This window comes from Aulonocara stuartgranti (genome assembly GCF_965226115.1).
Source record: "Aulonocara stuartgranti genome assembly, chromosome: 3".
In the NCBI taxonomy this organism is placed as follows: Eukaryota; Metazoa; Chordata; class Actinopteri; order Cichliformes; family Cichlidae; genus Aulonocara; species Aulonocara stuartgranti.
Genome location: NC_138941.1, coordinates 32,437,923 through 32,465,673, shown reverse-complemented (window position 1 = coordinate 32,465,673; position 27,751 = coordinate 32,437,923). Strand labels below are relative to the sequence as shown.

Sequence of the window (27,751 nt, the reverse complement as noted above, 5' to 3'; positions counted from 1 at the left end):
AAGGAACCTATTCAAAAAGCCATCAGTGAGGGAAACCACTGTAATGTTATGGCATTTCTTTCAAAAATGAATAAAAGGAGATGTTTTTACTCACTTAAACCCTTAAAGCATGTGAGTCTGGTAACCTCACCCTTTAAGCAGATCGCACTTGGGTTGCTCTTGATGGTAAAGCTAACACCAGTGGACTTTAACAAGAACGCCAAGCTAAAGGGATTTTGGAGTCTAAAATAATAAAAGACAAAGTCCATCACTCCAGTCACTAATATTCAAGTATGCAGAAGAGACGGTGCTGTCCATGGTGCTGCACAAAGCACAGAGACATAACACATAACGAGTCTTTAAATTGACTTGCGGAGATTCAAAACCTGAGATCTCGGGCTTTACCGCATGAGTGAAGTCAGAGTGATGAACGAGACAAATGAAAGTGACAGGTGCAGTGGCAACTGGCCGCAGCAAGCACTGCATTGTTTACAGATTTCTCGCATACTCACCAACGTTCTAATAAATGTGAATTTTCAGTGCCCCAGACAAACTCTCCACCTGCTCCTCATTATCAAAATGGCCAGATTAGTTTTCTGTGAGTCAGCTAATGGATTAATCAACTAATTTTATGCGCTATATGGGAACAAACGGAGTCTCATGTAACTGGCTGCGTCGGAGTGTAGGGAGAAAATTGCAGTTTAATTACATAAGTGGTCTCTTTAGGTTAAAGCTGAATTGATGTACGCATCACAGGGTGAGATAAGGTAGTCCTAAAGGAGATTTATGTGCATAAATTAACTTGGAAGTGTTTGGTATCAAGGGCCATGTGCGCATTTCTTTTTGCTTTGTGAAGATCCTGGAAACGGCCCAAATCGTAACAGCTCCACGGATGGTAAAAATGATAAGCTTCAATGTTTTGTTTTGGGTTTTTTTAAAATTGCTCTAAGCACACCAGTTTATGCATTTGAATACTGCACAGACAAAATACTGCGAGACGAGGTCACCTTCAAATCATTACCGGCACTGGGGAGGCAGCAAAGAGCCACTGTCCACTCTGATAAGAAAGAAGGGGGAACCCACAATTGATTATTCAGAGCGACATAAAAAAGGAGTCATAGAAACCTGTGGTGTTAATAAAAACTTCAGCTAGTACAATTATAATCACTGAATGCAAATGAATTGAATGTGAACAAAAGCCGAGCTCTAGCAGGGAAGTACGACACAGCCAAGACAGCTTGAAGAAACTAAACAGCCCTCCACTCAAGCCTGTAAAAGTTGACACTGTATGTTTTGATCACTCCATTACTCTCTTTTGAACCTTTGTTTTCTTCCCACCTCTATTGACTTGTCTAATAGGCCAACAACAAGGTAAAACCTCCAAAACAGGAAAACTAATTACTGGCTCGACAGTAGCGCTCAGCCCTTCCTCCCTCCTCAGACAATGAGCCACAGCTGGAACGGATGATAAAACTTGGACTCCTCATCGTCATGGTGAGATCAAAGTTGCAGGCTTTCTATTTTTAAATTATTGGACTCTGGCTCCGTTGTTGCTTGCTGCGCACTTGTCTCTCTCTCTCTCTGCATCTATTTCTATACTGTATGTGCTCACAAAGATGTGTCCATATTACTGTAAAATGGCACGAACGGATGGAAAAAAACACAGAAAACTAACCTTTCTTTAAAAAAAATAAATAAAAGGATATGAAAAGATTGATGAGTCATCATGCTAAACAATGCTCAGGTATTAGTTGTAGGGTTTTTCTACTAACCATTATGTGAGCATCTCTAACCTTAGGCCTGAAATGAACACACAGAAAGATTATTGACTCCGTCGGCGCCTCTTTTTCATTTTGCTCAAAAGCAAGGTCCTTTCTACAACTTTGCTTTTAAAGGATAAAACCATAAATCTCACTACTTTCAAAGAAGTACACCACCGTGCAGCCGAAGGACAGAGATGAGACGCCCAATCCTCTAGAATCTCGCTGTACACTGGAAAGTGGGGTTAATGTTTCCTGCGTTTTTGCACAAAACACGCTCTAATTAAAATGCGCATTTCAAGAGGATTTCCCAGAAATTAGCCTGGCAACTCACTTTTATTATCCTTTCGAGCCTAAAATAGCAATATGAAACAGATGTAGTTTATAATTTATGCTCAGCAGTGTCCATCTGGACTTTGCTAAAAAGGAGTGTGCAGCCCGTCATGACGGTAGATAATCCCACGGATGCGTAATACGAGGCAAAGAGTTCTCGCAGTGCGGTGTGGGAAGAAAAGCAGCACAGCAAGCAGCCATGCAACAACTGGTTTTCATGTGTGAATATACTGAAGGCGCAGAGCGTCATCGGCATGTGCAGCACTGGTGCCCGAATGTCCAAATCCACGGGGAGGAAAGCAGTCTGCTCTCTGCACAGAACATGCTTTGTAACCGATCTTTTGAAGCACGTCCTGATGGAAGATCTTGCCTCCGTGACGCTATTTATAGCTTGGTAATGCATCAGAGGTCGCACCTTCCATCTCAGCAGTAGCAACAACTGCATCGATACACACCGGCTCATCTGACACTGATGATAGCAGGAATCTAATAGTACGGTCGAATGCAGATTCTGACTTTGACTCCAGTCTGCAGGGTCTGGTCGAGTATCTCAATTCTGCTGTGACACTTTTTATTGTGCTTGATTGTTGACAGCCTTCTGTTACTTATCTCTCATTTCACAATCTCTGCTGTTGTGTTTAGTGGAATAGCATGATGCAGTACACTGTACAAGGACATTAACCATTTAATTTCTTTAACGTGACTTCACCACATTCATCCAGAAATGCCGTGTCTTTCATAAAACCATCATGCGCAAAGTGTCGGGTAATCGGATCTGCCTGAGCCAATATTTTCAAAAGCAGCCTTTCAGTTCATCAGCTGAAACAATGTGAGAGGTCACAGGATAATGTGATAGCAATAGGCCTGGGTTAGCCAGGCAAGGTGATCCAGAGGAGGCAGTCAGGATGATGGCCTCCAGATGACAAAAGACCCTTTTTGGTCCGTGTTCAGCCAGATTAGGTTCTTTAAATAGTTACTTTTTTATAGTGTGGTTAGGATGCCAGCATTGATTGGCTTGGCTTACTGGGCTGTTGGACAAATGATTGCTGTGGTGGGACACCATCAGCATGCCAATCCAACTCTACTACACACATATCTGCTGTTTTTGCAGTAAAAAATAGCCAAAGTTAAGAGCAGCACTTATCTATCTTGCAGTGGCATGACGATCCAAGCTTGTGAGGCTAAAGACAGACCTACTATTTCTACTGCGACCTCGAACTGTGTCTGTACAGTCTGCCCATTAAGGATTTACTGGATGTGTGGGTGACAAGCATTTAGATGGGGTGGAAAATTAATCAAGCACTGGGTGGCCTCCTTTGGCCCCAGTGCACATACTAAGTGACCCAGCATTTTGCAATCAAACTGTACACAGGCTTGAGTTGACTCTGTCACATAAAGTCACTTAATTCAGGACCACATTAAGTAGATTCACTATAAGAAAACAGATGAAAGTTAACAGCAGTGTTACAGTAAAGTGGCCCATCTTTGACCCACAAACCATCATAGCTAAGGGCGCAGATATGCACAACGCTGAAGTCACCTTTCATCACCATCCTGAGAAGTTTAGCTTAAGGCATACAGCACATGTCAAAACAACAGTGGCACACAACATATACTGAAAGCAAACACATATTCTGCAATACTTTTAGAGACAGAGAACTGACACTATGAAATCAGTATTTCAAAATAATCATTTCTATAAATTTAAAGGATACCACGAGTCAAACTCCATTTGGAACTGGTTAGAGAATACACATTTTTCCGTAAGGCAAAAACAAAATTTATACAACTCTCATGAGCATTATCTCTAGAGACAACCTTTATTTTTCCAACACAACCTGAACTCTAAGGAAAGCTTACACATTATTTCTTTAAGAATAAGGAATAAGGAATAGTTCTCTTTCTTAAAGGACATTTTAAAGCAATTTTTTGGGTGTTGGCTGCCTTTTAATCTTTTCTCTGTCAAGATGATCCAACACTGCTTCAATAAGGCTGAGGTCCAGGCTATGGGGAGGCCAATCCATGACTTACACTTTCCACTTTGTGTTTTTCCAATTGAGGTATGCTTCTACTGCAGTGGCAGTGTGTTTAGGATCGATGCTATGCTGAAAAATTACGATATTTCTAATCAAATGCTTTCCAGGTGATATTGCCTAATGGGTCAAAATCTGATGCTACTTTTCAACTGGGATAACAGCCCCAACAAATTTGTCAGGTCCTTGCCGGATATTTTTCCTAAGCACATGAATTTCCGCTATTGTTAATCTGCTGTACATATCTTTTTAGTCCTGCCACGTATGCTGCCATGATTCATAGGTCAGTGTAAGTATTAATGTTGTCTTAAAAAACATTCTTCTGAAAACTGCCAGGTAGAAGGACTGGACTGAAAATGAGCTAAAATCTGAATAAAGACTTTGAAAGACACTTCAGAAAGCCTGGAGAGATACTGGTTAAGATTCATCCCATATGAAGAAATTAAATATTTCTTATTATCTATTTTGAAATCCTTACTGCAAAATTTCAACAATAACAACAATAATAGCAGTAAATAACGTTCAACTTTAGTGTCATCTCTACCATCTAAACCCCAAAGACACTCTGTAATATTAAACAGAAATAAGAAGAATAAAACTCATTAACAGCAGGTAAGGATTATACCACAGAAGTTAATATGGCCTTAAGGTAGCAACCCAACTCTGTGGGCAAGTGTACTTATTGTGAGATTAAGCAACAGCTAATTACTCACTAGGTAAACAGAAGTACTAGCTACCATCAGGAAATGAAAAGGTAAATGCTTCCTTCCAATATCTGCTTGTTTCAAAGTTGTGGACATGTGGTCTTACAATGTGTGTTACTAAGCTTTTACATCACTTATTCCAATAAATTGTTTAAGCATTGCCTTTTATAACACCAGATATATTTGAAAGGGATCACTAAAATAAACTGAGCTTCCTTAGCATTAGCACCCATTAGCTTTCCAGGCTACTTTGAAAACTTAGCAAAGTTAGCGACATGCAGTACTGTAAGCTTAGCTGTAAATTTAGCTGGTGCTGTCTCTTGTGCAATGATGGAGAGAAAGCAGGAGCTAAAATTACAGCTATGTTAGCAATATAAACTTAAAGGATGAGCATGCTATGTCAAACTGCCATAACTTATCATATCAGTTGCACCTAACTAGTCTGATGTTACCCAAAGAACGTTAATGCTAAATGCTAATGTTCTGCTAGTAGTCACATAAACTTGAAAACATTCTTTAAGATTCATATTTTGGGAGTGAATGCATCCATTCACTTGTGCTAGCAGAGTTTATTTTCCACCTCCAAGTAATTCATTCATTGCCTGGTAAATAAGATTGAACTAAACTTCAAGTGCAGCCAAGATTAGCCTGCTGGAAGGAGTGTGAAACCCTTCATATGTTTTCACTCCCCAAACAACGTGAAGCCTTGAACTTGTTAAAATTCAAAGGTGCTGCTCTCCTATTTTACTGCATGTCCAGGTCGGGGTAAGTGCTGACCATTCATAGTTGTGCAAATTGGATTAAGAGATTATAGAAAATTGCACAAACTGATGATAAAACAACTGTACGCATATAACTTTCAGTAGCCTGTGCGTGGCTGTGGCAGTTCTCTTATTGTCATACTAAAAATGTTAAATCTAGGCCCACGGGATTAAATAAAAAAGAAGAAAGGAGAAAAAAAGTTTGACACCTCTGATTTGTCCAGTGATCGAAAAGCCAACAAAGCTCTCACCGGTTAACTTTCTGCCTGGAAGCTAAAGCATTACTTTCTGTGAAAATACGAGAAACAAAGTCATCTATTTTTATGTTACTGGGAGCAGAATAAACAAGACACACAAAAGAAACCCTTTGTGACAGAAACAAAAAAAGAAAGAAAAAAAAAAGAGCAAGAACGTGGTACAAGCAGTTATGTAATGTGATGAAAGGTAGCAGTCACAGATGGTACAAAACTCACGGATGACTTCTAAATGCAGAACACCAAGCTGGGGGTTCACGTCAAACTCAGGATCTAATATTTCATAGCACTTACGGCATACATGCAGGATTAAACGGCTAGCTGCCAATTATCTTACCAAGCAACCCTCACATATCACAGCACAACATTTCTCTCCTGTTTAACAGTAACACAAAAGTGACACCCCAATCTCTTAAAGAACCAAATAATCTCAGGGAAGCCCCCCCTTTGTTAAACCATGTGTTTTACTCAAGGACATGGGACATAACTATACAGCCCAGCGTCCCTTCCATTGCAAGACTGCACCGCACCGCTGTATGGAGGATTAGGAACACCTTTGAACACATCCACAACAATGAACAGATTTAAGGGCTACTCAGTTCATCACAAAAAAAGCAAAAATAAGACTCAGTTTTATCTTGCCTAACATTTTTATGACTCATCGTACCATCCATCGCTCACGTATGAACTTGAGCATACACACATACACACGCGCGCCTGCTCGTATCAATTAATTCTCAAAATAACACTCGTGCCTTGAAATACACACGTCCCGAAAGTGTCAAAGCTTGATTAAACAAGGGTGTTTAGATGATTATGTTCTAATAATATTTGTGCCTTTGCAGTTCTATTAACCCTGTCGACCCAGACTGCAAAACAAAAAGAGGTCAACAGACAGCCTATATAAGTAATTATTTAATAATAATAATATTGGCATTTTTCACACATTTTGCTTCCTTCATAAGGGCGGATGCTGAGACTTGCAGCGTCGTATCGCTGTCCTCAATATAAGAGAGAGGAAAAAGCTCAGTTTGTTGTAAGGAATGCTGAGATGATGAAGGGTTTTAATCGAATCATCTGTCTTGCTCCCATTTTTTTCTCCCCTCTGTTAGAAGTTGCTTTAACGACAGACACAACACACGCGCAAGCTTCTCTGAGCCAAAGTTCCCAGAATCCATTGCAATTCAAGGTCAACTGACTCTTTTTCTGGCACTTGGCAAGCGCAGTTTTTTTTCTTGTGCATTATATGAAAACAATACAGCTTAAACAGCACACAGGTGCAAAAGGTAACTGCTTACATGAAGTGGGTGAATTTAAACAAAAAAAGAAAAGAACAGATCAGTTTATTTAAGTGTTTAAGTTTTTGAACAGCAGACAGGTGCTACCGACTTCGAGAGTTTTTCCCTCAGCATTGTGTAACCTGCTGTTTAAATATCACTTATGTACTTAGAATAAATCCCGATTTAGTGAAAGCTTTACAATGCATCCTTCTCCAAATTTCATTTCCATCTCATGTCACAAAGAAATCTAAATTCATCCGGATAATCTCTACACAAGTATCAAATTGCAGTGCGGTGTCTTTTGCCCTCAAGTGTCATTGGTGGGGGGGGTGAAAGTGAAATGAAGCAACACAGCGATTTTGACTGTTTTTATCCGGGAAGTATTTGATGTTTAAGCCTTCAAGCGAGGAAGGAAAAGGAAAAAAAAAAGAATTCCACTTAAGAGTAAATGTGAAGACACTCGCACAGGGTGCCAATTCTGAAGCCATTTACTTGGCGTGGTTTACCTCATCAAGCTGCGTGCGTTTGTGCGCTTCACGTGACAGTTTGGTTTTTTATGTGAGAAATCTTTAACTGCAGGAGAAAAGAAAGAAAGAAAGAAAGAAAGAAAGAAAGAAAGAAAGAAAGAAAGAAAGAAAATCGCTCCTGAGATTTTCCAAAGCATTTGGTTGTCAGACTGGGAAACAATTTGTAGAGCTTAACCCAGAATTACACATTTGATTCTGTTTTATTAATCCCACAGTGGAATACAGTATGCCAGCCCTGCACAGCAGCGACGAGTGAATCATACTGATGTACAATCAGTTTAGCAGTTGAAAGTGCTCCATCCTCAACGCCCACAGAGTTTTGATTATTTTTGAAATAATGAGCGTGTGCGATGGAAGACAGTAAAGCATATGTTTGGCATCACCAGTCACATGCTGGAAGATCTAAGAGATAAGTGAGGAGACAATGGTTCTATTTGAGAGAAAGGCGTTAGATACATATCATTTTAAAGCATGTCTCCACAGACAATTTAGGTTTGGGTTATCAGAGCAAGTCTGACTTTATTAGAGTAGCATCTAAAGCTGCGTGGAATGACTGAAAGGGATGAATGTGCCCATACCAGAGGAGACATCCGAGGTCATTTCTAGCAGCCAAAAATACTAAAACTAACGTCTGCACACCTACTTTAACTTCTTTATTGTTTGAAACTATCATTTCAACTCACCTTGGGTTGTACCTCTACTTCTACCACTTGGTTCTTGTTCATGCAATCTTTGACAAATCCTTCGACATTGCTGTTGAACTTCATGAAGATCACATAGGCGGCGTAGCCCGTGAGCAGCGTGATACTTTCCCACATGGAGATGACGTTATCCAGGAAGAAGATGATGAGCAAGATCAGATCCAGGATATAGAAGGATACGTCACGGAAGAGCGGCCACCACGTCAAGTTGAGGATCTCCTTGGAGAAGATGGCGCACATCCCAATGACAAAGAGGATGTTGAAGACGGCCGAGCCCACGATGGTCCCGATGCCCACATTGCTGTGCGAGATGAAAACGCCAATGACGGAGGTGAAGAGTTCTGGAGCTGATCCTCCCGCAGCCATGAAGGTGGCGCCCGCAACGTCATCGGAAATGGTCAGCTTTTCTGTGATGACTGTCAGCGCCGGGACAAAGAACTCGTCGCACACGATGGCTAACGCGATGAACATGTAGATCATGCCAAACATGTGGAGGACCACTGCTCCTTGGCGCCTCTGGGAGAGGGTAAAAATGTCTGGTGGGTACTCCCCCTGGCTGTCGTTGCTATCTGCTGTAGATTTCATGGCTATTGGCATGTCAGCTGACACGTTGGGGTCTCTCTGGTGTTGGGTAAAAAGTAGGGTCCTGTGTGGGGCCGACTGATGGAGACTCTCCTGGGGGAGCACTGGCTCGCTGACACCTCCTGAGTTCCAGGCAAAGGCACTGTAGGAGACAGCACTTAAGGCCACCAGACTGAAGGCCAACCCCAAGATTCGTGTGGGCCTGAACTTTTTCCTCAGACACCGACGGCCCAGCTGCTTACAGGCAGGACCCAATATGGGTCTTGGCTCTGGAGAATCCATGCAGGGTTGATCTGACCCCATGTCTATGCAGCTTTTGGTGTCCTCTCTCTCAATAGGTGCGCAGAAGAGGGGAGAGTGGCGGAGCAAGTTTCACCGGAGACAACGCATCATGTCGTGTTTGGTTTCAAACTAACTGAATTGACAGTAGGTGTTTCCCAGGGTCTGGTTTGCCAAATGATGTCGTCATATTCGCCTCTGATGGACAGAACAAGGAAGAAAAAAAAAGAATACCGAGTGAGGGAAATTGAAGAGGTGATTTTGATATTTTACACAAGGTTTATTTGGTTGGTTATTAGTGGTCCTAAAAGTCTAAGATAAATTAATAATTTGTAATCATTCTATCATAGTCAAACTAAACACACTAACATTAAACAACCAGTAAATCAGTGTCACTGTGGAAGACTCCACTATAAACCCACTCCCCAAAAAACATCAGGCTAGAAGGAGACATGTAGCAAACAAGATCCAAGAATTAGAGCCATGCACGTGCGGCTTACTCTGCTTAAAGCATTTTTAATACATATGACACGGACACTGTTTTGAACTGTTTCCATCTGAGAGGATGGAGGCAAGCAGTTAAACAAAGACGCATATTAAGGAAAAATACATGCAGAATTCACATGATCTGAAGTCTGAACATTTGCACGCAAATCCACCATGACTTTGTCATTTTTGGCCTCACAGCGGAACACCATAAGCCCCCCTACTACCGAGTGTATTTCTGAATCAACAGCACTCCACGTTTCCAAGTAAACCAATTCAAACCACAAGATATGCGAGCAGAGAGAAAACTTATCTCACTGACAGATTGATTGCAGCTGATCCTGATCGAACCCTTTCAATTCTGATTTTATCCAGCTGTTCAACAAAAATCATAATGAGTTTTTAAATGTATTTATCTATTTCCTGGGACAATATCAACGCAAAAGGCCGACGGTTTACGGACACCACAGGGCTGCAGTCCAAGATTGTAAACATGTAGCCTCCGACGACGCTGCGCAAGTGGAAGCACATCAAAACACGCACGCCGTGTCCTATTTGACTTTTCACTGATGCTGCACGGATGGTCTGACATACCAGCCCCACTGACAGCTCTTTCCCCCCCGTCTGCCCTTCATTAATGCATTCGCCCTTTCAGGGGTATCACCACATCAGAAACAGCTCTAAGCATCACCCTCACGAACGTTAAGTTCCCTGCCGCGGAGCATGACGCGTGGACAGGCTGCAGACCGCGTCCTTACCTTTGAAAGAGGCGAGAAAACAGCCGCACGGCACAGCAGCAGTTGCAGCAGGTTGAAATTAGGAAATCGTCTCCGTTGCCCTCTTGCTCTCATTGAGCAAAGTGTGACCGGTCTGAGCTCTCCAGCGACAGAGGAGGAGCTTTAGATTGAGGGGTGGGGTGAGTGTTGGGGAGGTGAAGAATGCGCTCACCTCTCTCCCTCAGAGCAGCAGCAGCATCTCTGCCGTCTGGGATGACAAAGAGAGAAAAAAATCTCCCAGTCGAAACGACCTCTCTAAAGTGGCAGAATATTGTGCTGGGCAGGGCTGACCACGTGAACCTGGCGGTTTATTATTAAAGCCAGGTAAGCGGCAGACAGCGCATCCGTCCCTCCGCTGATCACGCAGTGGGGGCGTTGGTGATGTTTCATTTTGAGGGAGGAGTTGCCGTGGTTACACAGCAAAGGCAGTATTTCCACTGATCCCCCTCCCCCGATGGCGGAACAGGTGGATATGCCTCAGCTTAGAAAATTTGTGTGCATGGCTGGGGTCACCTCAAGGTTACATGCGCGTGATGGATCCATTTCTTAAAGATAACCCTGGAGCCAAGCGATGCAGCACCGCTCATTTTAAAGAGCATGCTCCAGATAGAATTCAGCCTCTCTTTTTTTAAACCCCCCCGCCCCCAAATTACACCTCTGCTCGGTTTTGGGAAGGTTTGGTTTCTTGCCAAGTGTTTAATGAGATCATTCAGGTCCGCTGTCACATCTTTCTGTTCATCGTGGAAGAGGCTCTGCCCCAGCAGCTTAGCTTGGCTTACCTCAAGATGTAGAAAACAAGAGTAAAACGCAGCTGTTCTGTTTTCTTTCTTTTGCTTGTATGTTTAAACTTTACCGCATGATTATTTACTGGACTGATTTGTAATAATGTGCATTTACTTCCTGGTAGAGCGCGATCAATACATCAGCCCCCAGATTAGCTACTTGATTAGCTATATTATTTTTTATTGGTGGTGGGGTGTGTGTGTGTGTGGGGGGGGGGGGGGGGGGGGGGGGGGTGGCACTGGATAGATGACAGGGAAGAAACACCCTTCATGAGTTTTGATATTGCATATTTTGTCCGCTAGAGGGCGCTTTCTTCTGTTGGCCACAGGACAAAACACAAACAACCAGCTCATCCCAGCAGTCGGAGAAAAGGTAAAAGAGTTATCCACTTAAATAATTACATTTAGCAATTTTTTTTAGGGAAACCTGTTAATGTATCATGTGTCTAAGAGGAGAAAAAATGGCGAATGTTTCAAATTTTCAAATCACCAAAAATCTATATCAGTCTTAAAAATCCCATATCAGCAATTGTCTACTTCCTGCAGTTTCACTAATTCATTTTCCCCTTCACATTTACTTGGCAAAGAGTTGAACAATATATTATGGATTAATCTGCACACTTAAGCCAGTTACCTTAACACCTCTTTCAATCATCACGTTTAACTACCTTTATAAAAGAAAAATAATTTCACAATCTTTAAATAGGAAATGTTTCTTTTGTGTCTTTTGGGACTTGTCTCTGTCTGTTGTAATGTTTCCAGCCCACCTGGAGGCAATGCAAACAGAAACTGAGTATAGCAGATTTAGCTCACCTGAAACCTTGGCTGATTGTGATCTACACCCGTTTTCACGCCTTGGCTCATGTGATTAGGTAGAGGATCATAAGGGGGTCCTTTGTCCCTCTTCGGGGGGAAACTCCCACAGGGTTTAAATCTGGGACTCTCCACCATTTGACCCTAGAACTGAAGAAGCTTCTCGAATGAGAGGTGAAACGTCTTCAAGCAACTTAATGAAGTCCAGACGCTTTTCTTTCCAAGCTCCTTAGAGTACGATGACCTGGATGACTGAGAACCTTCACAGACGACTTCCAGTGATCGAGAGGCGAATGATTGCAAGACCTGAAAGACGACAGTGGCCAACTTTAAATCTAATATGGTCATTTTTTATAAACTTTAAAGATCACATGAGCTTTATTGGAGAGTGGCAAGTAGAGTATGTACCCCTCTACACTGAAAGGAGCCAGTTGAGGTGCTTCAGGCATCTGATTAGGATGGCTCCTGGATGCCTTCTAGGTGAGATGTTTCAGGTATCCCCAGCTGGGAGGAGACTTGGATGAGACCCAGGACATGCTGGGTGGAACATGTTTCTCTGCTGCCTATACCAGTCTCCTTTGGTGTCCCCACAGACAAGCGGATGAGCTGGAGAAGGTGGCCTGGGAGAGGGAAGTCTAGACATCTCCTCAGACTGCTGCTCTGCAGGCCAGACCCAGATAAATAGCTGAAAATGAATGAATGGATGGATGAGCGTCATATTCCAATTTGTTCATTTTTTAATATGTCAGCCCATGCCACCTCTTCATCTCACAAAACCCTGCAGTAGTACACGGGGTAGCCATGATTCCCCCTCATGTCAAATAAGTCCCCAGCTACTTAGTAGCCTGTGGGACAATTCCTGTTGGACTGACACAGACAAATAATCTTTATGCAGTGTGATAAAGTATGTGTGACACTAATGGTCTGGTGCTGTATGACAAATCACGATTCACTGACCTCATTGATTTCCCCCTCTGCTAACCTCTCTTGTACCCTGTGGCTGTTTCTTGTTACCTAACAGGAAACACAGAGGCAGAGAGATTTAACTTACATCACATTATTGATAGCATGATCTTTTGTGACCAGTAACCATTGTGGTTTTTGGTAAGGGATTTATTTGCGAAGTGAGCAGCTCTTGTACTGGTTGTTTTGTAAATCTACAAATTTATTAATAATGCAAAAACCTGTGGAGTTCCCCCTATAGCCTGGGTCCAGGTAGGTGTGAAAGTAAATCAAGAAACCTGATCTAAGTATTGATTTAATGACACCAAATGGCCAATAGCTGAGCCATTTTCATGCTTCCACACCAGCAGCACATCCTGGACTGGACAGAAACATGTTGTTTTCTCTCTCATGGATAGACATGCATGAAATGTCTCAGGAAATATCTTACATTTGCTGAAGAAGCACTGACTTGGTTTTTGCAAATTAAGTGATCAGAATTTGGTGGTCAAAGGTCTAAATGACTTTGTCCTGCAGTCTCTTGAAAAACACACTTCTCTGTTCGATTTGGCCACACTTTAATTTGGGAACACTGGTGGGAAAACATGAGCCTATTTCATTCACACTTGCAGTCCTGCTGCACATGCAGTAGAGCAGCATCACAGGTAGACACACGATGGTGCAAGTTATAAGTGAAATTAGCACCATTATTGGAAAGTTAAACAGTGATAAATATTACATATTGCATTTATACAGTATGAATGTGAACATTGTCTGAAATACAGACATATTGGATATCTTTAGTTTTAAAAACTCGCCCAACCAAAATTCAGTATCAGTCGGGCTCTACTTAAGCTATAATTGAGCCAGTGTGAGATCATGGCTGCAAACTGACTACAGATCTGGACGGACAAGTATGTGCCTGGTTACTAGATCATACAACTCAGAACAGGCTTTTTAAATGTTTTTGACTTCTTCAGGGTTGTCTCCAACACAACCATATTGTCTGTAAGCGTGTTTTTCAATTCGTCCATATTTATGCCTATCAGATGAGATCCCATCCAAGCTGTCAGCTCTTTTTCAACAATAGTCCCACAGCACACACGCAAGCCTCTCTTCTACACCCCCAGCACCGAGCGCTCACAATCTGGCTCCGTGTCGAGGATAAAAGTGATGACTGGTCACGGGTCATTTGGGTTGCGGTACAGAGGAAGGGTGATGGTGGCAGTTGTTTTGATATGTCTGAAATAGGTACTGTGACAAAAACAAATGACCCCTCCCCTCCACACCAGGCCCACCCAACCTACCCTCACTTTGGCCTGACAGCTAAATCCAAGCCTTTGTGTCCCACATTGTTGTAAGGATTTGTGGGCATTGGGGCACGGTGGGGCGGATAGATAGGGTGATGATAACCAAGCAAGTTTTTTCTGGTGAAGAGGGAAGTACAACTGACTAAAGCAAAGTACTGAGTTAGAGCTATTAAACAAGCTTTTTGCTCTTATAGCTGAGGAAAGAAGTGAAATTGGAGTCTCAAGATAAGCTTTTTCTAAAAGACTTTCTCTGGATTAGATGTCGAAAGCCCCAAATTAATAACCCCACCCATCACAACCACAAGTCTCTACAAAGAGGCTTGAACAGACCACCTGCTCCTTAGGAAAAGGTGGAAATGAGATGCTCAGGAAGTGGCAAAAATGGCAGCATAAATATATTCAAAGCTCAGCATAAAACCAAGATTGTTCCAAGATAATGTGGGCGGGACCAATTTGTCTTAAAATGAGGGGGGGGGGGGGGGATTCATTTTAGCAGAAGTAGTGCAAAAGGGATTAACGAAACGATAATCCACAAGCAGGTTTGATCGCCGGGTGCTGGGCTGATTAGATGCAAGCACACACTGTGAAAGTGAAACCCTGCTTTCATGGTATATGTTAGCGCACGTTAGTCCAAAACTTTTCAAACTGGTTTGTAATTTTTGATTTCTGTATTTTCTTTTGTTTATTTATTTTTTTAAACTACTCGTTGTACTAGGATGGGGTGAAGGTGTTACATCATTAACGTGCTGATGTTTGCTAGTACCGCTGAAGTTGTGTGTGTCACTGCACTCAAACAAAACTTTCTTTGCCCTCATAAGTATAAAGCAATAGTCTTAAGTAAAGTGCAACTGAAATATATGAAATCAGAAGGTTGATTTATCCAAATAATTATTCATTAAGGAAAATATGACTGGTATAATTGAATGTATACCAATCAAGTAAATGTCATTTGACCAGATTCCAATAACTTTAATGTTTTACATTGTACTTGTGTTGAAAAATCCCCTGTAAATTTACATTGAGTCAAATTGCAGTCAGCACTTTCTGCATTTTTATGAGTGTCGATTATGAGCTATTTGGAAATAAACCACAATACTGAGCAAACTGAAATCTGTTCAAATTTTTGAGACCGTAAAGCAAAACTCATTAAAGTTTATTCTGAGGGAATCGAAACACGTGCAATCCTCCCAGTATTGCTGAAACATTTCAATGAAACCTAAAGAAGTCAGCTTCCTGACCTTAAAAGTCACTGGACATGGTGCTTTCAATTCAATTTTATTTATATAGTACCCAAACAAAATAACAGTCATCTCAAAGCACTTTGTATTGTAGGGTAAAAATAATAGAGAAAACCCCAACAATCAAACAAACCCTTAGGAGCAAGCACTTGGCAACAGTGGGAAGGAAAAACACCTTTTTCACAGGAAGAAACCTTCAGCAGAACCAGGAAGTGGCAGCCATCTACCGTGACCAGTTTGGGCTGAGGAAGACAGGACAGAGGTATACTGGGGAAGAGAGCCAGACCACCCTGCTGCGTGCAACTTTTAATTATAAAACTGAAACTCTTTTAAATTAAAAACAAAACATGACCTGAACCACAGTGAAACGGCGGTTTTGTATTTTTGACCTGGTTAATCTTAACTATATTTTTATATAATTGTTCAGTACTTTGAATTTAACTAGTGTGTCCTCCAGAGTGTGTTATGGTCAAGATAGTCTGGAAAGTGACAGAGATGCTTCAAAAAGCTGAATTTCCTACGTGTGCCTTTTATGTCATTACCCTAAAGGTTCAGAGGAAACTTCAAAAAGCCCCGCACATTAACACTCGGGCTTGATTTAAAGCTACATTGTGCATTAAAGTAAGAAATACTATCATGAATGGATTTCTGTGCCGGGGTCATGAAGTCACCTGAAGCAAATCCAATCAATCTTTGCCTTTTGTGACCTTACTGTATTTAATAATGGCGGGGCAATGCTAAAGCAGAACAAGCAAGAAAAAAAATCATATCGATTTGCTCTCTTCATCCCTCATGTCACATTTCTAAAAGCAGGAGGGACAGCACGTGCGGGGTGTCCTTGTGACCTTTGGTGGTGCAACATGCCTTTCAATATTTCATGGCTTTTTTTTTATCCATGGATGTTTGATGAGTGCCGGGTTTGAGTAAATAACAACCTGACAGTGCAGCAAATATTCTTTGGCTGTTATCTGCTATTGAGAAGCGTGGTGTGAAGGGGCACGGCATTGATACAGGGTGCGTGCTGCATTATAAGGTTAATCCTTATGTCAACAGCCCCACAGATGGACTGACCTGCTGGGCGGCAGTGAGTTTATGTTGGGTGGGGTGGGGTGGGGTGGGGCGGGGGGGGGGGGGGGGGGATACATCAGTGCTGTCTGTCTGGTTTCGACGAGCAGGAGGTGTGGGTGAACGAGACGGGGTAAAAACCAGACAAGTGAGGGGAAAAAAAGTCAAAAAATGTTTCATGCGCCGATGTCATTAGGAAGGCGAAAGCAGAGCTGTAATCCTATTTTAATCGCAGTGGATTTATTAAACAGGAGCAGCAGGTTTAAATCTCAGCAGATTATACAGACGGCCCAAGGAGATGTGGAGAGGGGGGGTCGGAGAGGGTTGCGTAATCAAGTGCACTTAAGGTGATATGGTTCATTTTTGACAAGTCAAGACTGACGGAGGGGGGTCGGGGGGTCTTTAAAATACAGAGAAGTCACATCCTCTCAGATTGTGAGGAATCGGTTGATGTTTTGCTGGATCAACACCTACATTTCTAATGTTTTGGAATAATTACTTTTGGCGAAGTTAAGACAGAGTGCCAGCTGCAGATGTTACTAATTATTTGGACAAGTGTGCGTGAGCCTTGGTGTCCCTTGGTGTTGGTGCAAATCTCCTTGGCATCCTTTGTAGAAGACCGAAGAATGGGTTAATCCCAGGTCACGTCACATCTGGACTTAATCAAGTCGGTCCCTTAACAGATCAGGAGGAACATGCTTCGACCTTCAGAGGTCACCAGCAGTAAGAGGTTTTAGAACAATAGCAGTGTGAGAGGCTATTCTTATTAATCACACAGAAATCTTAGAGCAAATTAGACAGTTTCCCAACCTTCACAAAATACACAGGTAAAGGAACTGAAGGTGATTTTCTCCCTTAACTTACCCTTTTCAAAAATTTCACTTTAAGCATCATTGAATTGTATAGGCTGTCATTTTTATTGTAAAGAAAGGCAGAAAATATTTAAACTCATTCACCTTCAAAGACAGTACGAAATACTGCTAAACTTGGCACAAGGTCTAAGTTAAGCACCAAACTAGACAGTTCAATGCCCTTAAAATGGACTCGTAAGATGCCAGCACACTCTTCAGAGTGTTGTCGCTGAACTTTGCCTTTGCCAAATGTTTCGTGTAAAAGATTGCCAAGCTCTCCATCTGTTGGCTGAGCGCGGCAAAGCAAGCTTGGCTTGCTTGTGACAAAGCCCAACTTTTTGATAGGGAGCCATTTTGAGTCCTTTCTCTCATCTTTAGAGGTGCAGCAGGTAAGGTGTGTTGTTCAAATACCTGGACTTTTGTTTTATCACCGGTGGCTCTGACATCCCACCTGATGAAGACCCTGGAGCGGTTGGTCCTGGCTCAGCTTCGGCGCCTAACAAGCTCATCACTGGACCCACTTCAGTTTGCCTACCAGCCCGGCATTGGAGCGGATGATGCCGTCATTCACCTCCTACATCGTTCCCTCGCTCACCTGGAGACCGCTGGAAGCACTGTGAGAATCATGTTCTTTGATTTCTCCAGTGCCTTCAACACCATTCTTCCCTCGGTTCTAAAGGACAAGCTGGTGAACTCTGGAGTGGACCATCACCTCACTACCTGGATCCTGGACTACCTCACCGACCGACCACAGTATGTGAGGACTCAGGGCTGTGTGTCGGACAGGGTCGTCTGCAGTACGGGGGCCCCACAGGGAACGGTTCTGGCTCCGTTCCTCTTCACCATCTACACTGCAGACTTCTCCTACAACTCCACCCAGTGCTTCCTGCAGAAGTTCTCTGATGACTCTGCAATAGTCGGCCTCATCACTGATGGGGACGACAAGGAGTACAGAGGTCTGACCCAAGACTTTGTGGACTGGTGCCAGCTGAACTACCTCCAGATCAACGCCAGTAAAACCAAGGAACTGGTGGTAGACTTCCGCAGGCACAAGCATTCTCCACTGCAACCACTGAACATCCAGGGTATGTGTAACCGGTGTGATTCTGCGTTGTGTCTGATAAAAAAGGTAAAAGAAAGAAAGACCTCCAAGTAAATAATTTGCCCACTCCAGCTCCTCTCCCACAGGGGAATTGTAGAAAAAGGGCTGGCATTTATTTTTACATTAAACATAAAATATGCATTTACACGTAACATATTTGACATAAGATAAAACAAAAACAACATGAAATCTGACATACCTGATAAAAAAGGTAAAAGAAAGAAAGACCTCCAAGTAAATAATTTGCCCACTCCAGCTCCTACGACCAAATACAGACAGTGGGGAAGAGGATTAGCTCAACCCACCACAGCTCCCAAGCTAGCAAGGAATACATATTCATGCTATCATTTATGGCGCCTAAAACACATTTATGACACACACATACTACACACTTATAACATCTTACAAAAACAGGCTCAATAATGACAATAACTGAATTAAAATCGCAATCATAAACATCAGGGTGGTTAAATATGAATTATGTGTGCTTTAAGGTGCTGGAAAGAAATGACACCCACCTCTCCCACAGGGGAATTGTAGAAAAAGGGGAGAGGCAAAAGGGGTACACTGTATTTATAGTATTGCACCAAAGAAGAAGAAAAGAATGAGGAGGGGCTCTAACTGATAATGAACACAACTACAGGCTTGGAGGTCCTAAAAGTCAGGTATAAAAGGAGAAGTTTGGGGGTTTAGAACACATTTTGTGTAATTATAACAATGTTATTTATGACTCTGTTACATTCACCCCCCAAGAATTACACAAAATCCTAAAGGGTACACCAAAAAAAAAAATATATAAACCCACAATAACAGATACAGTGGCCTCAAACAAATTCACATCACATATACAATGAATTAGATCAGCAACATAGCTTCCTCCAAGGAGGATAAGAGACCTGAGACCTGCTCGGCGCCTAGCAAGATCCCAGGACTTTCTATAGACAAAATGAGGTGCCATTTACACCACACAAAACAGGCCATAATATCTATGGGCGTCACCATCAGACTGCACAGACTGACAAAATACAATGAACTCTGTGCCTGTATTATTCTTTTCCAAAAACAATAGCAATGAAAAACATACAGAAATAAGCAAATTCACACATCAATAACCGCTGCTTGAACAGGTTCAACACCAAGGAGTGTTTCAAGTTGAGCCATTGATTCAATCAAGCGACGAACTGGTTTAATGATTCTACCAAAACGTGTGGTAAGTCCTTGATCCACGTCCACATTTTTGGGTTCAAGAGAATGAAAAGTGTGGGACGGGAAAGCAGCAGGGGAGCCTGGGGAGGCTCCATCACCAGCCAGCCCACCAAGATCAGAAACACCCATTATGGGAGGGGTCCCATGAACGCCATCTTCGACCGGGTCAGCGGCAGATTGCTGATGGATCCATGATAGTGTGCGGTCATCACACTCGCCAATGCTGGAGACGGAATCCACAGTCCAGGTGGCAGGAGGTACAGCTCCTGTGCCCCCAAAAGATGTCACAGACCCATCCAGGTCAGACTCAGCGGGGCCCCTGACAACGCTCACAGCAGGATGTGCAGCATCGTCATTCAGTGTTGTGTCCAAGGGCAAAAAGTTAACTTGAAGGAGCAGGTTGCGATGCACCACACGCTCATGACCTTCTTTGTCTCTGATACGGCAGATGTGAAGAGCAGGATCCAAGTCAACTACCGTGTACACAACAGGTTCCCATTTGTCAGAGAGCTTCCTTTTTCCTCTGACTCCCTTGTTTGCCAACAACACCTGGTCCCCTAGTGAAAGAGGCAGACCCTTCACTTTTCTGTTGTACTGGTCAGACTGGTGTCTCTGCTCCGTTGTGCTGTGTTCCTGGGCTCGGAGCATGGCAGAGCGCAGGTCATCCATCAGTGACTTGACATAGGTATCATAGTCACAAATGGTGTCATCATGAAGGACATCCCGAAACATGAGGTCAACTGGCAACCTTGGCACCCTCCCAAACATCAGGTAGAATGGCGCAAAGCCGGTGGTCTCGTGTGCCGTACAGTTATACACAAACGTCATGGACTGTATCATCTGCGGCCATTGCTGCTTACATCTGGGGGGGAGGGACCGTAACATGTTTCCAAGGGTGCGATTAAATCTCTCTGTGGTACCATTACCCATGGGGTGGTATGGTGAAGTGTGGGATTTGGCAACGCCACCCAAAACCAGAAGCTCTGCAAGCAGCTCACTCTCAAAACTAGCTCCCTGGTCAGAGTGAATGCGCTGAGGGAAGCCATACACACAGAAGAATCCATCCCAGAGCTTTTTAGCGACTCTCTTAGCTGTCTGATCCTGGCATTGGAATGCATGTGCTAATTTTGTGAAGTGGTCAGTAATCACAAGGACATCCACAGACTTGTTGTTGCTGTCCTCAGCTGACCAGAAGTCAATGCACACAAGTTCCAGTGGAGCACAGGTCTTAATGCTTTCCAACGGGGCCCTAGCTGCTGGCTCTGGGGTCTTGCTGAGAACACACCTGCGGCAATTTCTCACATGACCGCGCACATCCTTCTCCATATCATACCAGAAAAAAACGCTGACGAGCCAAGGAGAGTGTGCGAGGTTGACCTTGATGACCAGCATTGTCGTGTATGCCAGACAGCACCACTTGTTTTAGGGAGTCAGGTACCACAAACTGGAATCTCTTGTGTTTGGTCAGTGGGTCCCTCACGACTCTGTAGAGGACACCATTGAGGAATGTGAGCTTATCCCATTGTTTCAGGAGCCGCAACGTATGTTGGTTCTCATGACAGCGCTCACGTCTGGAGGGTCTGCGCTTACGCTCAACATAGCGGGCTACTCTGGAGATCACAGGATCCCCTGTTTGATGAGACAGGAGATCAGCACGGGACAGCGCATGAGTAACATCACAGTCAGGTGGACTGATGGAGGTTAGGTGACCAGCGAGGGATGTTGCACGCTGGCGAGAAGCAGACTCCCACTCACAGAGCGAAGACATGAGAGAAGACACGTCATCAGTTGACAGAGACACATCAAGCACAGCAGAGGGTGGAGCACTGCGTATCGATTGAGGTTGACAGGTCAAACGGAAGGCATCTTGGACACTGGCATCTTTCACACCACTGACTTGCTCTAGCAGCTCAAAGTAGGGCTCCGACAGGAGCCGCTGGGCCAACGGCCTCACAAACGGTTCCCTGCTCAGGGTGTCTGCCACAATGTTCAGCTTTCCAGGAACATATTTGATCTCAAAGCAGTATGGTGCAAGCTTAGAGACCCAACGCTGTTCACAGGCATCCAGCTTTGGCTTAGTCAGAATGTATGTGAGAGGATTGTTATCAGTCCAGACAGTGAACCGATGACCCTTGAGCCAGTGGCTGAACTTATCGCACACAGCCCACTTCAGAGCCAAAAATTCGAGCCGGTGTGCTGGGTATTTGGCCTGACTGCGGCTGAGAGACTTATTAGCAAAGGCTATAGGTCTTGCTCTCTCCTCACCAGCTGGCACCTGGGATAAGACAGCACCCAGCCCATCCATGGAAGCGTCAGTTGAAAGGATGAATGGCCTCTCAAAATCAGGATGTGCCAGCACCGCACAGCTGAGGAGTGCACCTTTGAGTCCCTCAAATGCTTTCTCACAAGCAGGAGTCCAATCTTGAGGGGTGAGCTTGCGAAAAGTTCCAGGTTTCCGACTCCCATGGCAGCCTTTAGTCCTCTTCTGACCGGCAGTTAGAGCAAAGAGTGGCTTCGCAATACGAGAGCACCCTGGAATAAAATGCTGGTAAAACATCACCATGCCAAGGAAGGATCTCACTTTCCTCTGAGAAGGGGTGCAACCGTCACCATCCATAAGGTCAGTCTTCTGAAAATTGGCGATAACCCTCACTTTATCCTGATCAACCGAGACACCACCAGCATCCACGACATGACCCAAAAACCTCACAGAGCGTCTGAGAAAGTGACATTTTTTCTGCGCCAGCTTCAGATTGCTGGTCCTCAGGCGAGAGAAAACAATCTCAAGACGTCTTAGGGCCTCCTCTTCTGAAGGCGCAAACACCAGCAGGTCATCAAGATAACACAGGAGGCTGGAAAAGTTCAAATCACCAAAGATGCTGAGCATCATCCGCATGAAAGATGCTGGGCTGTTGCATAGACCCTGGGGAAGTCTGTTGTACTCATACAGGCCAAGAGGTGTAGTGAAAGCAGTGTACCGTCTGTCAGACTCATGGAGGGGAACGTTGTAGAACCCAGATGTGAGGTCCATGGTGCTGAAGAAAGCATTCCCACCAAGGGCAGCAAGACAGTCAGCCTGATGGGGCAGTGGGTGAGCATCCTTAATGGTTTTGGCATTGAGCCAGCGGAAGTCAGTGCATATCCTCAAGTCACCTGACTTCTTCCAAACCATTACCAGTGGCGAGGCGTATTCGCTGGTGGACTTACTGATGATGCCTTTCATCTCCATGTCTGACAGCACCTCTCGCAACTTGTGATAGTGAGCCGGGGGTACTCTGCGATAGGGAAGCCTGAAAGGGCGGTCGTCAGTGAGGTGGATACGATGGACAAAGTCTTTCACCTCACCACAGTCCAGTTTGTCTCTAGAGAACACATCTTGGTAAGTCAACACAAGCTCCACCAATTTCCTCTTCCACCCATCTGACACTTCACAGCCCTCAATATCAATGTCAGCCAACCCAGCATCTTTGAGTAGCTGTGCAGAGTCAGGCACAGAGTCTGATGAGGGGGGAAAACTGGTATGCTGGTCAGTCAGAGTCTCGCAGAGACCTTGAGTGATGGGCAGGTCCTCCACAGCAATACAAGGAAAGACATCCGCAATCTTAGCATTGCGACGAAGTGTCACAGGGCTCTCTGTTGGGTTAAGGACTTTCATAGGGACCCAACGATCTCCCCACATGGGTGTTATAATGCGCCCCACCATTATGTTCTTTGGAGTGGAATGGGCTGACGTGGGTTCCACAACGACAGTACTTCCTGGAGACACGAGGGCAGAAGGTGGCAGCTTTCCCCAAACTACATATTCTTTTTGTGGCAGGAGAGTGACACTCTTCCGCAACCTGACTGTACCTACTTTATCTGGCAACACAGGAGCAGACCACCGTGAGATACAGCTCAGCAACTGCAGGAAGTCTTCACAATCAGTGCCAGTGTAATTGGAGTTAATAAGCTCCCAGTACTTTGTATCAGCCTTCATCTTCTGAATGATGGGCCGGATCACATTGCTCCCCACGATGAGCTCATCTTTTTGCCCAGGAACCACAAATGTTGGTACAAGAAACCTAGTCCCATATACTTCAATGTCCAAATCATAGATGCATTTCGGTTGTGTGAGAAGGCCACCGCAACCAACCAGCACCACATTTTCAGGGATATGCTGCGGAATCAGAGCAACACCAGCGGCTCTTAGCTTGCTATCAGCCTCTTCACTTAGTGTGCATGACATACTTCCTGAATCAAGCATGCTTGTCAGGGAACACCGGCCACTGACCGACACTGGAGTGTAAAACAACTCACTAGCCCTGCCAACTCTTTGTGAACCCATAATAACAGTCTTCTCATCAGAGAGGCTACTACAGCAGTTAACATATATGGCTTCTGGGTCTGTTGCATTTCTGAGGGTTTCATCAACACTGCCCATGCTACCCCTCTCGTTACATGGGCTGGCTAGTTTAAAGCATCGGTGGGAGGAGGGACTGAAACGCTTGGTTTCTGGTGCAACTGTGGGCATTCACGCCTCATGTGTCCAGGGTCAAAGCAGCTGTGGCATAGCTTGTACAGCCTACAATGCACATGGGTTGTGTGTTCATGTGAGCCACACACTCTGCACGAAGCACGATGAGCATTGCGGTGCCCATGGGAATGACCTGTGGGTTGTGGGCACCTAGGACCAGTGGCTAGTGATGCAGTGCACATGGACAGAACCTTGTCAAACAGTGCTACCATCTGTTGAACACCTGGCTCAGCTGGAGGAGGGCCAGAAACTGGCAAAGATGGGGGCATGACATGTAGAGTCAAAGGAGGACAAGCAGAGGGCTGCTGCACACTTACCATGCCATCAGAAGAGAGAGGCTGACATGTGGCTGCAGAGGGAACAGAGGGCATAGGATACGAGGCTGGCTCATGTGTTACTGGGACTGCTTGAGCACCGCTGGAGTGGGGCTGGCTGTTAACAGCGACAGGGCTCTGATGCGGGATGGACAGACTTGCTGTATTATGAGACAAAACACTAGACTGTCTCATTTTCCTCACATAGTTGTCCAGACGGCTCTGAACCTCAGCTGCAGTCCACTCCTCAGGGGCCTTCAGTTGAAAAGACAACGTAAGACTGTGGTCAGGACAGTGATTAATGAACATCGAAACAACCTCACTACTGGGGTCCTCTACCATCTTGCCGCGCCTGCGGAGACACTCATCAGCAGCATCAATAGACTTGTTCAACCGGATCCAGTAATCCATGGCGTTCTCACCTGGACGTGGCACAGTACTGTAGAAATCTTTCATGGGCAGGCTGGAATATGTCAAGTCGCTGAAGTTAGACCTCAGTATGTCAAACACAGCAGTAATAGGATCATTCCGATTCAACTCAGGGCGGCAACGAAGTGACACCTTGACCACATCTCTGGCTTTGCCAGTTAGTCTAGACATTAATATGGCAAACATTTCTTCATCTGTGTCACAGCTGATTCTGTGCAGATAACATCTCATCATGTCCTCCCATTCACCGATGGGAAATAGATCTGTGTTGTCACCCTTGAAATATGGTGGAGCTTTGGTGTCTGACTGAACAACAACCTTCAGCTGGGACTGGTCATTGCAGCTCGAGGGCACATTCTGGGGAGACTGTGGCTGGGTGGGGGCTGGCTGGTGCATAGAGTTAAGAGAGGATGTGATATTTTCCCCAATTTGCTTTGCTAAGTCAGTGATCAAGCTGCTCAACATGTCACTAGTGACAGCCTGGGTGTGTGTTTGGCGTTCGCAAGCAGCTGGTGTGGAGCTAGCTGCTGGCATTAATGGTGAGTGCATCACTGGCTGGTCTACAGTGTGGGCACCAATACCCGGGACTACTGGCCTACCCCTCCCAAAAAACTTTGGAGCAATCTGATGACCCCTCCCCAAACCAAAGGTCATATTACTCCCCGCAGAGAACAGATCAGGCAAAGCGCTATCCACAGTTTCCTCACTTAACATGTTGGCCCAAGTGAGATATCACTGTTCAACAGCAAAAAAAAAACGAGCCTAACCCCCACACACAATTATGCAAAACTTCACAAAACAATGAAATGTGGGGAGAAGAAAAAAAACATCAAAGAATCAAAACACCATAGAAAATAAAATGTTGTTTTCTCCTCTCAATTAAAACAGGCTGTAAAAGCCAATATCAATAGAGAAAAAAAATTACAATCCGTGCCTGTATAATTTGAGGCAACAATATGAAACAGTGACAGAAATGATCACCTACGTATTTGCCCTTTAAGTTCACACGTGACAGAGATGCCTGCAAGCCAAATTACGGGGCATCGATCACACACGCGATATAAAAACCTGTGAGTCAAAGCGCAGGGCACAGGATTCTGGCACACAGCTGCAGAGAGGAGGCGGGAAAACAGCGGCAGCAGAAGGAGGAGGGGTGGATCGCGGATTGGCGATGTGACGGGTCAGCGGCACCAAGTGTAACCGGTGTGATTCTGCGTTGTGTCTGATAAAAAAGGTAAAAGAAAGAAAGACCTCCAAGTAAATAATTTGCCCACTCCAGCTCCTCTCCCACAGGGGAATTGTAGAAAAAGGGCTGGCATTTATTTTTACATTAAACATAAAATATGCATTTACACGTAACATATTTGACATAAGATAAAACAAAAACAACATGAAATCTGACATACCTGATAAAAAAGGTAAAAGAAAGAAAGACCTCCAAGTAAATAATTTGCCCACTCCAGCTCCTACGACCAAATACAGACAGTGGGGAAGAGGATTAGCTCAACCCACCACAGCTCCCAAGCTAGCAAGGAATACATATTCATGCTATCATTTATGGCGCCTAAAACACATTTATGACACACACATACTACACACTTATAACATCTTACAAAAACAGGCTCAATAATGACAATAACTGAATTAAAATCGCAATCATAAACATCAGGGTGGTTAAATATGAATTATGTGTGCTTTAAGGTGCTGGAAAGAAATGACACCCACCTCTCCCACAGGGGAATTGTAGAAAAAGGGGAGAGGCAAAAGGGGTACACTGTATTTATAGTATTGCACCAAAGAAGAAGAAAAGAATGAGGAGGGGCTCTAACTGATAATGAACACAACTACAGGCTTGGAGGTCCTAAAAGTCAGGTATAAAAGGAGAAGTTTGGGGGTTTAGAACACATTTTGTGTAATTATAACAATGTTATTTATGACTCTGTTACATATGGACATTGAGGCTGTGGACAGCTACAGGTACCTTGGTGTTCATCTGAACAATAGACTGGACTGGACTCATAACTCAGACGCCCTCTACAGGAAAGGGCAGAGCAGGCTGTACCTGCTGCGGAGACTCAGGTCGTTTGGAGTGGAGGGCCCACTCCTGAAGACCTTCTATGACTCTGTTGTGGCTTCTGCTATCTTTTATGGCGTGGTCTGCTGGGGCGGCAGCATCTCTGCTGGGGACAGGAAGAGACTGAACAGGGTGATCCGAAGGGCCAGCTCTGTTCTAGGATGCCCTCTGGACCCAGTGGAGGTGGTGAGTGACAGGAGAACGGCGGCTAAGCTGTCATCCCTGATGGACAACATCTCCCACCCCATGCAGCAGACTGTGACAGCACTGAGCAGCTCCTTCAGTGGGAGACTGCGGCACCCACGGTGTGGGACGGAGAGATTTCGCAGGTCTTTCCTCCCCACTGCTGTCAGACTCCACAACAAAGACTTTAACTGATCAAGCACACACATCCATACATATGCAATAACACTAAGTGCAATAATCCTTTCTGTCATCGTTGTATTTTTACTCAGTTGTATATAGTATTTGTATTTGTATTCTATTTTTATCTTATTGTATATTTATTTTATTTTATTCTACTGTATATAGTATTTTATTTTATTCTATTCTGTACAGTTGTGTACTGTATTTATTCTTATTGTATTCTAATTTTTGCCTCAACTTTTGCACTGTCCACTTCCTGCTGTGACAAAACAAATTTCCCACGTGTGGGAC

The 27,751-nt window shown here is 44.1% G+C and overlaps 1 protein-coding gene and 1 long non-coding RNA gene across 6 annotated transcripts in view; one reads left to right on the top strand and one right to left on the bottom strand.

Moving 5' to 3' along the window:
• LOC309704000 (solute carrier family 24 member 2) overlaps nucleotides 1-10,580 on the bottom strand; it is a 44,846-nt gene extending 34,266 nt beyond the window's left edge. The window contains exons 1-2 of one of the 5 annotated variants that reach the window (XM_082528948.1): nucleotides 10,438-10,580; nucleotides 8,315-9,391 (exon numbers count right to left, since the gene is read on the bottom strand). In XM_082528948.1, the coding sequence (XP_082385074.1) occupies nucleotides 8,315-9,217 (903 nt within the window). In that variant the 5' untranslated portion in view covers nucleotides 9,218-9,391; nucleotides 10,438-10,580. The remainder of the gene's footprint in view (nucleotides 1-8,314; nucleotides 9,392-10,437) is intronic. The other 4 variants (XM_082528947.1, XM_082528949.1, XM_082528950.1 and 1 more) reach the window with 4 other exon arrangements.
• Nucleotides 10,581-10,700: 120 nt separating this feature from the next.
• The window catches only part of LOC309704005, a 28,794-nt gene continuing 11,743 nt past the window's right edge, over nucleotides 10,701-27,751 (top strand). The window contains exons 1-2 of the long non-coding RNA XR_014276111.1: nucleotides 10,701-10,779; nucleotides 11,567-11,610. This is a non-coding gene — a long non-coding RNA (uncharacterized lncRNA). The remainder of the gene's footprint in view (nucleotides 10,780-11,566; nucleotides 11,611-27,751) is intronic.